Source organism: Salvelinus alpinus, chromosome 4, assembly GCF_045679555.1.
Source record: "Salvelinus alpinus chromosome 4, SLU_Salpinus.1, whole genome shotgun sequence".
NCBI classification, from domain to species: Eukaryota; Metazoa; Chordata; class Actinopteri; order Salmoniformes; family Salmonidae; genus Salvelinus; species Salvelinus alpinus.
This window is the reverse complement of record NC_092089.1, coordinates 65,657,797-65,675,526: the sequence shown is the minus strand read 5'-3', so window position 1 is coordinate 65,675,526 and position 17,730 is coordinate 65,657,797. Positions and strand designations below refer to the sequence as shown.

At 43.0% G+C, this 17,730-nt stretch overlaps 1 protein-coding gene across 28 annotated transcripts in view; it reads left to right on the top strand.

Annotated features, from left to right (window-relative positions):
* LOC139574169 (protocadherin gamma-C5-like) overlaps window positions 1-17,730 on the top strand; it is a 197,251-nt gene that overhangs the window by 109,998 nt on the left and 69,523 nt on the right. The window contains exon 1 of one of the 28 annotated variants that reach the window (XM_071398443.1): window positions 114-2,701. The exons of 24 other annotated variants lie outside the window; for them this stretch is intronic. In XM_071398443.1, the coding sequence (XP_071254544.1) occupies window positions 314-2,701 (2,388 nt within the window). In that variant the 5' untranslated portion in view covers window positions 114-313. Of the gene's footprint in view, window positions 1-113; window positions 2,702-3,512; window positions 6,093-11,742; window positions 14,323-14,842; window positions 17,441-17,730 lie in introns of those variants that run through there. 3 more of the 28 variants (XM_071398441.1, XM_071398431.1, XM_071398445.1) reach the window with 3 other exon arrangements.

Here is a 17,730-nt window from a genome sequence, read left to right as displayed (position 1 = left end):
GTGTATCTGTAGTTCAGTGGGTTGAACTCAGAGGGACGCTGTTGGTTAGTGTTGCAGTTCCATAGCAAATGTGTTGCAGTAGCAGTACCTCCCCCATCATCTCGATATATTAGACCGAGACAGAGCCGCACACAGAGCGCACAGTCCGGGTTACAGAGAACACTAATACCGAGATACAGAGCTGCCATTCTCTTGTTCCAAAATTGTTTATTGTTGAGTCGTTTACCTTTGATGTTTTGAACTAGAAACGAATGGAATATTACTGACTTTTTTACGGATTATAAACTGCTTGTTGTTTCGTGGGGAAGGAAAAATGTCAGACAGAACAATGACACGGCAAGTACTGTTGTTTTTCTCGGTCCTCTCTCTCAGTTCAGTGAACGGGCAGGTCAGTTACTCCATTCCGGAGGAAATGGCGAAAGGCTCTTTAGTCGGTAACATAGCGCAGGATTTGGGTTTAGATATCAAAAGACTGAAATCCGGTAAAGCTCGTATTTATACTGGAGACAGCGCAGAATACATCGAACTGAATAAAGAAAGGGGAGTTCTCCTTATCAAAGAGAGAATAGACCGTGAAGCGCTCTGCGGACAGACGACGCCTTGTGCACTGCATTTTCAGATTATTTTAGAAAATCCCATGGAATTCTTTCGAGTAACTGTTGAGATTACAGATGTAAACGATAACTCTCCTACTTTTAAAAAGAACGAGAGACGTTTTGAAATTAGCGAATCCGCTGTTCCTGGCTCTACGTTTATGCTGGAGAGGGCGATGGATCCTGACGTTGACGTGAACGGTCTCCAGAGCTACATCCTTAATCCCACTGCTAATTTCCAGTTAAAACTGAAAAATCAACCTGACGGGAGTAAAAAGGTAGAGATGGTTTTACAGAAGCCTTTAGATCGAGAGAAACAGGAGCAGATATCGTTAGTCTTAACCGCCCTCGATGGAGGTGAGCCTCAGTTGTCTGGAACAGTGCAGATACACGTCATTGTATTAGATGCGAACGACAATGCCCCGGTTTTTACGCAGGAGATATACAAAGCAACCGTTGTTGAAAATTCGCCGAAAGGAACCTTGATGACGAAAGTCAGCGCATCTGACGCGGATAAAGGATCAAATAGTCTCGTTAGCTATTCTTTGTCCAGCAGTACTGATCTGTTTGAGTTAGACAGCGACAGTGGTGAACTTAGACTCATTGGTCAAATAGATTATGAAAAAGCTCAACATTATCAAATGTTTATTGAGGCAATGGATGAGGGAGGGCTATCCGATTCTAGTAAAATAATCATAGATATTATTGACGTCAACGACAACAGTCCCGTTATTAATATAATGTCAAAGTCTAGTTCAATAGCTGAGGACTCGAGCCCAAATATAGTTATAGCTATGATCAACGTTAACGATCCGGACTCTGACCATAACGGTCAGGTGAACTGTGGGATAAATGAAAATATTCCCTTCACCATTAAATCTACATCTAATGGATTCTATAGCCTAGTAACTGATGGCGACTTGGACCGAGAGAGAGCCTCTGAGTATAACATCATTGTGACGTGCTCTGATGAGGGCGTGCCCTCGCTCTCCAGCAGCGTCACTCTCACCTTACACATATCAGATGTGAATGACAACGCGCCTGTCTTTGAGAGGAGCTCATATGAGGCCTACATTATAGAAAACAACACACCGGGCCTCTCTATATTCACAGTGAAAGCCAGAGACGCTGACTGGAACCAGAATGCCCGTGTTTCTTACATACTGGAGGAGGACTCGGTTAACGGAGTGCCCGTCTCCTCATATGTGTCCGTTAGTGCTGATAGCGGAGTCATCCATGCAGTGCGCTCTTTTGACTACGAGCAGATCAAGGATTTCCAGTTCCGCGTAAAAGCGCAGGATGGAGGCTCCCCTCCACTCAGTAGCAATGTGACTGTGAAAATAATGATCCATGACCAGAACGACAATGCGCCTCAGGTTCTGTACCCAGTCCAGACTAGCAGCTCTCTGGTGGCTGAAATGGTGCCTCGTTCAGCAGATGTGGGCTATCTTGTTACTAAAGTGGTGGCTGTTGATGTGGACTCTGGACAGAATGCCTGGCTCTCGTATAAACTGCAGAAAGCGACAGACAGGGCGCTGTTTGAAGTGGGCTTACAGAATGGAGAAATAAGAACTATACGCCAAGTCAATGATAAAGATGCTGTGAAACAAAGGCTCACTGTCGTAGTGGAGGACAACGGGCAGCCCGCGCGTTCAGCTACAGTCAATGTTAACGTGGCGGTGGCGGACAGTTTCCCTGAAGTGCTCTCGGAGTTCACTGACTTTACGCACGACAAGGAGTACAATGACAACCTGACTTTTTACTTAGTCTTGGCTTTGGCTGTAGTCTCATTTCTGTTCATCACATGTTTAGTTGTTATTATATCAGTGAAAATATACAGATGGAGACAGTCTCGCATCCTCTATCATTCCAACCTCCCGGTTATTCCGTATTATCCACCGCGTTACGCAGACACTTTGGGGACAGGAACTCTACAGCACGTGTACAATTACGAGGTGTGCAGGACGACTGACTCAAGAAAGAGTGACTGTCAGTTCGCCAGACCCTGTAGTCAGAACGTACTGATAATGGACCCCAGCTCTACAGGGACGATGCAGCGGATGCAGAGTGAAAGGAACATCTTGGATGAACCAGACTCTCCACTAGAGGTTGGTGTTGATGAAAATGATTTGTACTATTTACTCAAGTGTTCTTGCTTACAGCCTTTCGTCATATGCCGGTTGCATTTTCAGATCGCCTACTTCTGTCCTTCTCAGCACCAGGGCTGTGGACAGCGCCGCTTTTCTTTCATTGAGCTCCAGTGAGAGTTCCATTCAAACGTCAAAGTGTGATGTAGAACTAAAGTCAGAGATGGTTCTCAGTGCATAATTCACAACTACACGAGTGTGTCAACATTTTCCCGCTTGTCTAGAACAATCTAAATCTATTTTGAGCAACGACTGACAGGCCTATGTACCTTCAATGTGTTATGTCGGTGACATGATTCAAGTGAAGACGTGTTGCTATTTGACTCCGTGTTAACATTCAATCGGCCTACTTCACTCACATTCATCTTATCATACTCCTCTGATATACTGTGTCGTCATTTCATTTAGATTCTGCATTAGCTTCTTGTTTAATATTTCATGCATTTTTCTTGCCATGGGATATGCTTTGTGATGTTACTTTAACTTAATAGAACGCTGAAGTATTTCAGAATATATATGGCATTAGATGTATATTGCCATTGATGAGAATTAAGGTCGTGTAATGTTTGATATGTTCTGTCAGTGGGCTAGTTTAAACTTGAAAGTACTATTGTTGACCGAAAATACCTCTATACATTTTCTTTAATTAATATTGTGTAGTTCATTTCATTGAACTCAATGGGCCGCTGTCGGTCAGTGTGTTGCAGTTTTAGAGCAGATTTGCAGCAGTACCTCCCCCGTCATCTCGACATATTAGAGAGAGAAAGAGCCCCACGCAGAGCGCGCAGTCCGAGTTAGAGAGAACACCAAGCACGGAGACACCAGCCTGAGATTCTTTTGTTCCAGAATTGTGACATTTTTTGTCAATTACCTTTGATGTTTTCGACTGTTAACTAATGGAATATTGCAGTCTGTTTTACGGAGTATAACCTGCTTGTTGTTTCATGGTGAAGGGAAAATGTCGGATAGAACAATGACACGGCAAGTACTGTTGTTTATCTCGGTCCTCTCTCTCAGTTCAGTGCACGGGCAGGTCAGTTACTCCATTCCAGAGGAAATGGCGAAAGGCTCTTTAGTCGGTAACATAGCGCAGGATTTGGGTTTAGATATCAAAAGACTGAAATCAGGTAAAGCTCGTATTTATACTGGAAACAGCGCAGAATACATCGAGCTGAATAAAGAAAGGGGAGTTCTCCTTATCAGAGAGAAAATAGACCGTGAAGCTCTCTGCGGACAGACGACGCCTTGCGCCCTTGATTTTCAAATGATTTTAGAGAATCCAATGGAATTATATACAATAACGATTGAGATCACAGATATAAACGATAACTCTCCCAGTTTTGGAAAAAATGAAATGAAATTTGAGATTAGTGAAATTGCAGGTACCGGAGCCAGATTTATGCTGGAGAGGGCAGTGGATTCGGATGTTGGTGTTAACGGTCTTCAAACCTACGCCCTTAAACCCACGAATCACTTTAAATTACAACTGAAAAACCAGCCAGATGGTAGTAAAAAGGTAGAGATGGTTTTACAGAAGCCAATAGATCGAGAGGAACAAGAGAATATTGAATTAGTGCTAACAGCAATGGACGGAGGCGAGCCACAGATGACTGGGACGCTGCAAATCCATGTCACAATACAAGACGCGAATGACAATGCTCCGGTTTTTACCCAGGAGATTTACAAAGCCACTGTTGTTGAGAACACTCCTAGAGGAGCCGTGTTAACTACGGTCAGCGCATCTGATGCGGACAAGTGGTCTAATAGTCTTGTTACCTACTCTACGTCAAGTGGCACCGCTGGTGTATCGGATTTGTTTGAGTTAGACCGTGACAGCGGCGAATTGAAATTGATTGGTCATATAGATTATGAAAAACAAAAACATTATCAAATATTTATTGAGGCAAAAGATCAGGGAGGTCTGTCAGACTCGAGTCAAATAATCATAGATGTTAGTGACATGAATGATAATAGTCCTGTTATCAATTTGATTTCCAAATCAAGTTCAATACCAGAGGATTCCCGTCCGAACACAGTAATAGCTATGATGAGCGTGAACGACCCTGATTCAGAAAGTAATGGTAAAGTTCACTGTGGCATAAATGAGAACGTCCCATTCACTATTAAATCAACATCTAACGCCTTTTACAGTCTAGTAACTGATAGTGACTTGGACCGAGAGAGAGCCTCTGAGTATAACATCAGTGTGACGTGCTCTGATGAGGGCGTGCCCTCGCTCTCCAGCAGCGTCACTCTCACCTTACACATATCAGATGTGAATGACAACGCGCCTGTCTTTGAGAGGAGCTCATATGAGGCCTACATTATAGAAAACAACACACCGGGCCTCTCTATATTCACAGTGAACGCAAGAGACGTTGACTGGAACCAAAATGCCCGTGTTTCTTACATACTGGAGGACTCCTCGGTTAACGGAGTGCCCGTCTCCTCATATGTGTCCGTTAGTGCTGATAGCGGAGTCATCCATGCAGTGCGCTCTTTTGACTACGAGCAGATCAAGGATTTCCAGTTCCGCGTAAAAGCGCAGGATGGAGGCTCCCCTCCTCTCAGTAGCAATGTTTCTGTGAAAATAATGATCCAGGACCAGAACGACAACGCGCCTCAGGTTCTGTACCCAGTCCAGACTAGCAGCTCTCTGGTGGCTGAAATGGTGCCTCGTTCAGCAGATGTGGGCTATCTTGTTACTAAAGTGGTGGCTGTTGATGTGGACTCTGGACAGAATGCCTGGCTCTCGTATAAACTGCAGAAAGCAACAGACAGGGCGCTGTTTGAAGTGGGCTTACAGAATGGTGAAATAAGAACTATACGACAAGTCAATGATAAAGATGCTGTGAAACAAAGGCTTACTGTTGTAGTGGAGGACAACGGGCAGCCCTCTCGTTCAGCTACAGTCAATGTTAACGTGGCGGTGGCGGACAGCTTCCCTGAAGTGCTGTCGGAGTTCACTGACTTTACGCACGACAAGGAGTACAATGACAACCTGACTTTTTACTTAGTCTTGGCTTTGGCTGTAGTCTCTTTTTTCTTTATTGTGTCCATCATAGCCATCCTGTCAGTGAAATGCTACAGATGGAGACGTGAGCGCATGTTTTACAAATCCAACGGGAATCTCCCAGTTATTCCGTATTACCCGCCCCTTTACGCTGACGTAGGTGGCACTGGGACACTGCGACACGTATATAATTACGAGGTATGTGGAACTACTGACTCCAGAAAGAGTGATATGAAATACGTCAGACCTTGCAGTCAGAGCATCATTAGTCTGGACGGAACACAGACTCTCCCCCACGCGCAGAGGGACAATCTGATCAATGATAATGGGGATAACCAGGTGAGCATGAACAATCGGCTCTCACAACCTCAGAATATGAATGATGTCACTGATTCTCATTTCATAATCTTACACTTCAATCATTTCAAAAATATATTCAATAATTGGCTACAAAGAGATCTTTCTATACTTGGGAGAGTACTTCTGTCCAAGGCAGAGGGACTGTCTCGTTTTGGTTACCCCTCATTATCGTTATGTTTAAATCCTGCTACTGGTAAAGAGATCAATAGGACCTTTCTTGACTTCATCTGGAAAAATAAGTCTCACAAACTAAAAAAGTCAGTCCTTTCTAACTAAAGAGCTGAAGGCGGTCTGGAAGTGTTGGATTTTGTTGACATAAATAACACTTTCAATATAAACTGGTTGAAAATATGTTTGATTAATACTAATTCAATATGGTATTTCATTCCAAATAATGTGTTTGTTAAGTTGGGAGGGCTTCAGTTTTTGCTGAAATGTAATTATATTCCTGAAAGATTACCTGCTAAATTGGCTAGGTTTCACCTACAAGCTTTTTAATGGGCTGGAAAATATGTTTCCTGCACAATTTTTCCCCACATAAAGCTCTTTTGTGGAATAATTCAGACATAACTGTAAGGAATAAGTCATTGTTCGACCCCAGCTGGCATGAGAGGAACATTGACTTTGTTCTTGATGTTTTCAACAACAGGGGCAATATTCTCACATATGAACAATTTATAACATTGAAAGAGTTTCCAATACCTTTCAGAGAGTTTATTTCTGTGATCAATGCCGTTCCCAGTGGTCTAACTACACTAATGAAAACTCCTCTTAGCTTTGGGAATGATCACAACGTTTATCCAGAACTCAGATTGGAAGGTGTGGGCTTACTTGAGAAATCTTGTTGTAATAAATATATAAGACACATTATTCATTCCCCAAAAAATAAATAAAAAACACTTCAATGATTTCACAAGCAAATGTTATTATGGTTCTCTTGCCCTGTGGTTATATTTCAAATATTGAGCAGTGGGCTTCGCTCTAGAATGTCTGAACTGTGTTTCCTATGGATTTGTTTAGTTCAACACTCTGACAGCTTTCCATTGTGATCATGCCAGTATTGCGAATTCAGTGATAGTGCATAATGGCCTAATTGTAACCAGCATATAGTTCATGCTCAATAACCATCAGTTACTGTGTTGTGCATAACAGCTCATACATAAAAGTAAATGGTCACTGTAATCATGCCTTTATAATAGTGCATACGTATTTGGTTTTGGATATGCGTATATTACGCATGGTTGGCGAGCATATGTGCTTTGCATATTCTGTGTGTACTTTAGACTCCTGAACTCAGAGGGCCGCTGTTGGTCAATGTGTTGCAGATTTGCAGTAATACCTCCCCCATCATCTCGATATATTGGCGAGAGAAAGCGCCGCACGCAGAGCACAAAGTCATGGTTACAGAGATCTTTAAACACAGAAACACTGAGCTGCGAATATTTTGTTCCAAAGTGGGTGACTTTAGGCACATCTTCCTGTAATTGTTTAGCACGGAATCTAATGGAATAATACAGAATTCTTTACGGATTATAATATGTGTGTTGTTTGATATCGTAGAGAAAATGTCGGACAGAACAATGACACAGCAAGTACTGTTGTTTATCTCGTTCCTCTCTCTCAGTTCAGTGCACGGGCAGGTGAATCCTTACCACTGCTACACCTGGCTATCAGCGGAGCCTTGTCTGGCAGCGAAACAGTTCATTCTGCCTCATTTACTGCCTTTAAAAAAAACCTAGCTGATATGGCTGACTTGCTTAAACAAATGTGGTTTCTACTGACAATTGAGATGTACAAACTATGGCATAAGGGGTCGACAAGATGACAAGAGAAAATCCGTAAATTCGATGAAGACATTAATGAGCGAGCAAGGACGGACATAGTCAGTATAACTATTTTTTAAGCAGTTTTGAAACGTACAGCGACAGAATTCAGAACATGGGCCGTTCTTACATTAATCTCCCTGTACACCAATTCAGAACCGTAGGATAAATAGCGGGGGCATATAAGCAGACAATGAAAGCTAATACAATATTCGATGATGACATTTCTCTAAAACAGGCTATTGACTACATGTGCACAACCAACAGCAAACAGTTTGCTACACAACATACACTTAGTATTACTTTCTTAGCTACAGTATACATATCTCCCTGGCATATTACATCATTTATGCAGCAGCATTCAAAACATTTTTGGACTCACCTTGTTGTGCTGTGCTCACTAGAACAGGAAGGTGGCGCGGCGGTCCTTCGTGGGCAAATTTTGTTATCAAACTTTATCATCGAAGTCTGACATTCGCTGGATTTATGGTGCTTTCAAGACAACTGGGAACTCTGAAAAAACTAGTTTGAATCATGACGTCAGTGATCTTCAGGTCAGAGCTCTAGAAAGAGGCCCCAGTTCCCGAGTTGGATGACCGTTCAAAACGTATTTTCCCAGTCGGAGATCATTTTTCTCCGAGTTCCCAGTTGTCTTGAACTAACTGATGTCGGATATTTCCCAGTTCCAAGTTTCCAGTTGTTTTGAACGCGGCAGAAGTCATGCTGTATTGACAGCATGGCCAATGTTAAATGTTTATCCTTTTAAGCTTGGAAAAGAGGCCCTTAAACCCATACTTGGACCACACACCCACTCCACTGAATAGCAGGCTAGTGGTTGCTTTGCAATGCTTGCAATTAGCCACTGACTCCTTCCAAACCTTCCAAACCACTCATTGTTGAATTTGCGATTTCCAACTTGTTGTGTAATGTTTATGTCCAATGACCAATGAGCACCGATACGTTTATCTATGATTTCTCTTCATAATTTCTCTTCATATGACAAGGATTGAAAAGGATTTACCAGTAGATTGTCGTCTTGATTCATAATAATGACTCTCAGCTTGCTGGCTAAGATTTTGAAAGTATGACGTTGACATGATCAGTCCTTTCAAATCTACGGCAGATATAATGTGATTTGACGTCATTTTATCTGTGGCCAATGACCTTGAGCCTTCTTGTATTTAACTTCTAATGTAACTCTATGGCAGCATCCAAGGGGCTTAAATTTTCCAGCTCTCCCGGTTGATTTTGCGGTGACATAGTGTCCCCATGAGTGACAGAAGACTGAGCCAATCACGGCGCAACTAGAGAGCATTACTAACCCCTACGCTCCGTATTTTCCGCTGGCTACCCCACCACCACAGAAAGCATTGAGCTAGGCTGAAAGACCTGCATTTTGGAGGTGCCTTACTCACGAAAGCAAAAAAGAGAATATGTTTGTATGTGGCTTTGTTAACTCAATTATTTATTTATTTTACATTGTTTGCAAACTGATATGTGACACATATTAATGCCAAAATAACATGCAAAACAGGCAACCAAGAAAAAACTGATGGGGCTCACTGAATGATGGGTTGCCACTGTTCTGGAGAACCCAATGGAGTTGTTTTGAATAACTGTGGAGATCACAGATTCAATGACAATGCTTCCAGTTTTAACATGAATGAGAAACCTTTTGAAATCAGTGAATCAGCTGTGATTTAATCTAAATTCGTGTTCGAGAAAGCAGGGTATCCAGACAGGTTTAAATGGTCTTCAAAGCTACTCGCTGAAACCCACAGACATTTTTCATATACATGCAAATGGCGAGGTGATAAAAAAATTGAAAAAGCCAAACATTACCAAATAGATATCGAAGCAATAAACAATGGTGGTCTATCAGATTCCAGTAAGGTAATAGTTGATGTTATCGATATCAATGACAATGCTCCAGTAATCAGTGTACTTTCGATATCTAGTTCAATACCAGAGGACTCAATTCAAAATACGGTTATAGCTATGTTCAGCGTCCACGATCCTGACTCTGATAGTAACGGTCAGGTACACTGTGGTATGAATGAAATATCCCAGTTACTATTAAATCTACATCAAATGGTTTTTACAGCCTAGTAAGAGACAGTGACTTGGACAGTGATCCTCGGTCTCCAGCAGCATCACTCTCACCTTACAGATATCAGATGTGAATGACAACGCGCCTGTCTTTGAGAGGAGCTCATATGAGGCCTACATTATAGAAAACAACACACCGGGCCTCTCTATATTCACAGTGACAGCCAGAGATGATGACTGGAACCAGAATGCCCGTGTTTCTTACATACTGGAGGACTCCTCGGTTAACGGAGTGCCCGTCTCCTCATATGTGTCCGTTAGTGCTGATAGCGGAGTCATCCATGCAGTGCGCTCTTTTGACTACGAGCAGATCAAGGATTTCCAGTTCCGCGTAAAAGCGCAGGATGGAGGCTCCCCTCCACTCAGTAGCAATGTGACTGTGAAAATAATGATCCATGACCAGAACGACAACGCGCCTCAGGTTCTGTACCCAGTCCAGACTAGCAGCTCTCTGGTGGCTGAAATGATGCCCCGTTCAGCAGATGTGGGCTATCTTGTTACTAAAGTGGTGGCTGTTGATGTGGACTCTGGACAGAATGCCTGGCTCTCGTATAAACTGTACAAAGTGACAGACAGAGCGCTGTTTGATGTGGGCTTACAGAATGGGGAAATAAGAACTATACGCCAAGTCAATGATAAAGATGCCGTGAAACAAAGGCTTGTTGTTGTAGTGGAGGACAATGGACAGCCCTCTCGTTCAGCTACAGTCAATGTTAACGTGGCGGTGGCGGACAGCTTCCCTGAAGTGCTCTCGGAGTTCACTGACTTTACGCACGACAATGAGTACAATGACAACCTGACTTTTTACTTAGTCTTGGCTTTGGCTGTAGTCTCATTTCTGTTCATCACGTGTTTAGTTGTTATTATATCAGTGAAAATATACAGATGGAGACAGTCTCGCATCCTCTATCATTCCAACCTCCCGGTTATTCCGTATTATCCACCGCGTTACGCAGACACTTTGGGGACAGGAACTCTACAGCACGTGTACAATTACGAGGTGTGCAGGACGACTGACTCCAGAAAGAGTGACTGTCAGTTCGCCAGACCCTGTAGTCAGAACGTACTGATAATGGACCCCAGTTCTACAGGGACGATGCAGCGGATTCAGAGTGAACAGAACATCCTTGATGAAAAAGACTCCCCACTAGAGGTCTGTTATATTTGAGTCATTATCTTTTCCATAATACTATGTTTCACGTGTCTATCTAAATGCATCGGCGATTTTATCTGTTTGAAATCTAGTATGTGTCATACCTGGGAACTTTCCATGGTCAGAAATGCTCTTCGTTCTACATGTGGGGCCATTTCAGCACCATGGTCATGGACAGCGGCTCTTGGCAAATAGGGATTATTTCAATGCGTAGCAAATAGTTTCCTACTATAGAATATTTTCATTCAACGTGTATTTTACTAGACCTGTATTTCATTAGAACTTGTTTGTTAACATCTCACTGACATTGTTTTGTCATATATACATTGGCTTATATGTTGATATAATAGTAGTACGGTATTTTATCGTTTGTAAACTCAAACCATCCCAAGTATGTTGTACTGTTTTTATTTTATGTAGTTCAGTGCATTGAACTCAGAGGGACGCTGTTGGTTAGTGTGTTGCAGTTTTAATGCAGATTTGCAGCAGTACCTCCCCCATCATTTCGATATATTAGAGAGAGAAAGATACGCACGCAGATCCGCACGCAGAGCGCTGTAGTCCGGGCTGTAGAGAACACGGTGACACCGAGCTGCGATTCTTTTGTTACACAGTGGTGGACTTGGGGCACATTTTATTTTGATGTTTTCCACTGGAATCTAATGGAACATTACAGACTTCTTTACGGATTATAGCGTTTGTATTGTTTCATGGTGAAGGGAAAATGTCGGATAGAACAATGACACGGCAAGTACTGTTGTTTATCTCAGTCCTCTCTCTCAGTTCAGTGAACGGGCAGGTCAGTTACTCCATTCCGGAGGAAAAGGCGAAAGGCTCTTTAGTCGGTAACATAGCGCAGGATTTGGGTTTAGATATCAAAAGACTGAATTCAGGTAAAGCTCGTATTTATACAGGAGACAGCGCAGAATACATCGAGCTGAATAAAGAAAGGGGAGTTCTCCTTATCAAAGAGAAAATAGACCGTGAAGCTCTCTGCGGACAGACGACGCCTTGTGCACTGCATTTCCAGCTTATTCTGGTGGATCCGATGGAATTTTACAGCATTATCGTTGAGGTAACCGATGTAAACGATAATGCTCCGGTTTTCAAAAAGAGAGAAATGAAATTCAGAATTAGTGAGTCGTCCGTTACTGGAGCGAAATTCGTGTTAGAGAGGGCGATGGATCTTGATGTTGATTATAATGGCCTCCAAAGCTATACACTAAAACCGACCGATAATTTCATCTTGAAATTACAAAACCAACCTGATGGCGGAAAGACAGTAGAAATGGTTTTACAGAAACCTTTAGATCGAGAGAAACAGGAGCATTTGTCTTTGATATTAACCGCAATAGACGGAGGTGAGCCTCAAATGTCTGGAACAGTGCCGATTCATATTACTGTACTAGACGCCAATGATAATGCACCTGTTTTTACACAGGCTATCTACAAGGCTACCCTAAGAGAGAACTCGGCTAAAGGCACAGTTGTAGTATCAGTCAGTGCGTCAGATAATGATCAAGGTTCTTATGGTAAAGTAACATATTCTATTTCCAATTCCCTCGACGATGTGTCTGAATTGTTTGAAATGAATGGGGACAATGGTGAAGTTAGACTAATAGGAAATATTGATTATGAAAAGACACGGCAATATCAGATACATGTACAGGCCAGTGATGACGGAGGGCTCACCGAATCGTGTAAAATCATGGTCGAAGTCCTTGATACAAATGACAATATACCAGCCATCAATGTGATGTCGAAGTCTAGTGTCATATCGGAAGACATTAAACGTGGTACGGTTGTGACTATGATGAATATTCAAGACCCAGACTTCGGTGAAAACGGCGAAGTTCAGTGCTCAATAAACGAGAACATTCCCTTTGCGATGAAATCAACATCGAATAATTTCTTTACTGTAGTAACTGACGGCGACTTGGACCGAGAGAGAGACTCTGAGTATAACATCAGTGTGACGTGCTCTGATGAGGGCGTGCCCTCGCTATCCAGCAGCGTCACTCTCACCTTACAGATATCAGATGTGAATGACAACGCGCCTGTCTTTGAGAGGAGCTCATATGAGGCCTACATTATAGAAAACAACACACCGGGCCTCTCTATATTCACAGTGAAAGCCAGAGACGCTGACTGGAACCAGAATGCCCGTGTTTCTTACATACTGGAGGACTCCTCGGTTAACGGAGTGCCCGTCTCCTCATATGTGTCCGTTAGTGCTGATAGTGGAGTCATCCATGCAGTGCGCTCCTTTGACTACGAGCAGATCAAGGATTTCCAGTTCCGCGTAAAAGCGCAGGATGGAGGCTCCCCTCCTCTCAGTAGCAATGTGACTGTGAAAATAATGATCCAGGACCAGAACGACAACTCGCCTCAGGTTCTGTACCCAGTCCAGACTAGCAGCTCTCTGGTGGCTGAAATGGTGCCTCGTTCAGCAGATGTGGGTTATCTTGTCACTAAAGTGGTGGCTGTTGATGTGGACTCTGGACAGAATGCCTGGCTCTCGTATAAACTGCAGAAAGTGACGGACAGGGCGCTGTTTGATGTGGGCTTACAGAATGGTGAAATAAGAACTATACGCCAAGTCAATGATAAAGATGCTGTGAAACAAAGGCTCACTGTTGTAGTGGAGGACAACGGGCAGCCCTCTCGTTCAGCTACAGTCAATGTTAACGTGGCGGTGGCGGACAGTTTCCCTGAAGTGCTCTCGGAGTTCACTGACGTTACGCACGACAAGGAATACAATGACAATCTGACTTTTTACTTAGTCTTGGCTTTGGCTGTAGTCTCATTTCTGTTCATCACATGTTTAGTTGTTATTATATCAGTGAAAATATACAGATGGAGACAGTCTCGTATCCTCTATCATTCCAACCTCCCGGTTATTCCGTATTATCCACCGCGTTACGCAGACACTTTGGGGACAGGAACTCTACAGCACGTGTACAATTACGAGGTGTGCAGGACGACTGACTCCAGAAAGAGTGACTGTCAGTTCGCCAGACCCTGTAGTCAGAACGTACTGATAATGGACCCAAGTTCTACAGGGACGATGCAACGGATGCAGAACGAAAAGAACATCCTGGATGAACCAGACTCCCCAATAGAGGTCTGTTATATTTGAATAATAGTTATTTTCCCTAAAACTGTATGTTTCATATAGGTCTATATGTGGGCTATCGGTGATTTCATCTGTTTGAAATCAAGTCTGTGTACCTGGGAAGTTTCCATGGTCAAAAATGCTCTATATTCCACTAATATGTGGTCATTTCAGTACCACGGCGATGGACAGCGGTGCGTTGCAAATAATCTGTATTTCAATCACAGAGCCTGCAGTTTTCTAAAGTAGCAGTTTCTCTCAACGTGTATTATCTTTAGACCTTGTTTGTTCACATCTCATTGACATATTGGTTTTCATTTATCATCAATACATTGGCCTGTTTGTGTTGTTGGCATAGTTGTACTGTGTTTTATAGTTTGGAGACTCAAACTTTCCCAAGTGTGTTGGAATGTTTTTTTAAACTATATCAGTAGTTCAGTGGGTTGAACTCAGAGGGACGCTGTTGGTTAGTGTGTTGCAGTTCCATAGCAAATTTGTCGCAGCACCTCCCCCATCATCTCGATATATTAGACAGAGACAGAGCCGCACACAGAGCGCACAGTCCGGGTTACAGAGAACATTAATACCGAGATACAGAGCTGCCATTCTCTTGTTCCAAAATGGTTTATTGTTGAGTCGTTTACCTTTGATGTTTTGAACTAGAAACGAATGCAATATTACTGACTTATTTACGGATTTCATAACCTGCTTGTTGTTTCATGGTGAAGGGAAAATATCGGACAGAACAATGACACGGCAAGTACTGTTGTTTATCTCAGTCCTCTCTCTCAGTTCAGTGCACGGGCAGGTCAGTTACTCCATTCCGGAGGAAATGGCGAAAGGCTCTTTAGTCGGTAACATAGCGCAGGATTTGGGTTTAGAAATCAAAAGACTGAAATCAGGCAAAGCTCGTATTTATACTGGAAACAGCGCAGAATACATCGAGCTGAATAAAGAAAGGGGAGTTCTCCTCATCAAAGAGAGAATAGACCGCGAAGCCCTCTGCGGACAGACTACACCTTGTGCACTAGATTTCCAGATCATTCTAGAGAATCCGATGGAATTTTATAGCATCACAATTGAGGTAACCGATGTAAACGATAATGCACCTGTTTTCATAAAGAGTGAAATGAAATTCAGAATTAGTGAGTCGGCCGTTACTGGTGCAAAATTTGCGTTAGAGAGGGCGATGGATCTGGATGTTGGTATTAATGGCCTCCAAAGCTATACACTAAAACCGACCGATAATTTCATCCTGAAACTACAAAACCAACCTGATGGTGGAAAGACAGTGGAAATGGTTTTACAGAAACCTTTAGATCGAGAGAAACAGGAGCATTTGTCTTTGATATTAACCGCAATAGACGGAGGTGAGCCTCAGATGTCTGGAACCGTGCAGATTCATATTACTGTACTAGACGCCAATGATAATGCACCTGTTTTTACACAGGCGATCTACAAGGCTACCCTAAGAGAGAACTCACCAAAGGGCACAGTTTTAATTTCTGTCAGTGCGTCTGATTCTGATCAAGGTTCCAATAGTAAAATACGTTATTCGATTTCCAATTCACAGGATGGTAATCACGAATTGTTTGAAATAAATGAGGATAACGGTGGGGTGATATTAGTAGGAAATATTGATTATGAAAAGGCACGACAATATCAAATACATGTACAGGCCAGCGATGATGGAGGCCTCACCGATTCTTGTAAAATCATGGTCGACGTCGTTGATGAAAATGATAACAAACCAGCTATTAATGTGATGTCGAAGTCTAGTGTCATATCAGAGGACATTAAAGCTGGTACTGTTGTGACAATGATAAACATTCAAGATCCAGACTCCGGTGAAAATGGCATTGTCCAGTGCGCGATAAACGAAAACATTCCCTTTATAATGAAATCGACATCTGTTAATTTCTTTACTGTAGTAACTGACAGTGACTTGGACAGAGAGAGAGACTCTGAGTATAACATCAGTGTGACGTGCTCTGATGAGGGCGTGCCCTCGCTCTCCAGCAGCGTCACTCTCACCTTACAGATATCAGATGTGAATGACAACGCGCCTGTCTTTGAGAGGAGCTCATATGAGGCCTACATTATAGAAAACAACACACCGGGCCTCTCTATATTCACAGTGAAAGCCAGAGACGCTGACTGGAACCAGAATGCCCGTGTTTCTTACATACTGGAGGACTCCTCTGTTAACGGAGTGCCCGTCTCCTCATATGTGTCCGTTAGTGCTGATAGCGGAGTCATCCATGCAGTGCGCTCTTTTGACTACGAGCACATCAAGGATTTCCAGTTCCGTGTAAAAGCGCAGGATGGAGGCTCCCCTCCTCTCAGTAGCAATGTGACTGTGAAAATAATGATCCAGGACCAGAACGACAATGCGCCTCAGGTTCTGTATCCAGTCCAGACTAGCAGCTCTCTGGTGGCTGAAATGGTGCCTCGTTCAGCAGATGTGGGCTATCTTGTTACTAAAGTGGTGGCTGTTGATGTGGACTCTGGACAGAATGCCTGGCTCTCGTATAAACTGCAGAAAGCGACAGACAGGGCGCTGTTTGAAGTGGGCTTACAGAATGGAGAAATAAGAACTATACGCCAAGTCAATGATAAAGATGCTGTGAAACAAAGGCTTACTGTCGTAGTGGAGGACAACGGGCAGCCCTCTCGTTCAGCTACAGTCATTGTTAACGTGGCGGTGGCGGACAGCTTCCCTGAAGTGATCTCGGAGTTCACTGACTTTACGCACGACAAGGAGTACAATGACAATCTGACTTTTTACTTAGTCTTGGCTTTGGCTGTAGTCTCTTTTTTCTTTATTGTGTCCATCATAGCCATCCTGTCAGTGAAATGCTACAGATGGAGACGTGAGCGCATGTTTTACAAATCTAACGGGAATCTCCCAGTTATTCCGTATTACCCGCCCCTTTACGCAGACGTAGGTGGCACTGGGACACTGCGACACGTATATAATTACGAGGTGTGTGGAACTACTGACTCCGGAAAGAGTGATATGAAATACGTCAGACCTTACAGTCAGAGCATCATTAGTCTGGACGGAACACAGACTCTCCCCCACGCGCAGAGGGACACACTGATCAATGATAATGGGGATAACCAGGTGAGCATGAACAATCTGCTCTCATAACCTCAGAATATTAATGATGTCACTGTTTTTCGTTTCATAATCTTACACTTCAATGATTTCACAAGCAAATATTTTTATGGTTCGTTGCCCTGATTATTTTCCAAATATTGTGTAGTTGGCTTCACACTTGAACGTCTGAATTGTGATTCCTATGGATTGTTTTACTCCAATTATCTTATTGGCAGCTTTCCGTTATGATCATGCCTGTACCGCGCATTCAGTGATAGTAGATAATGGCCTAATTGTAACCAGCAAATAGTTCA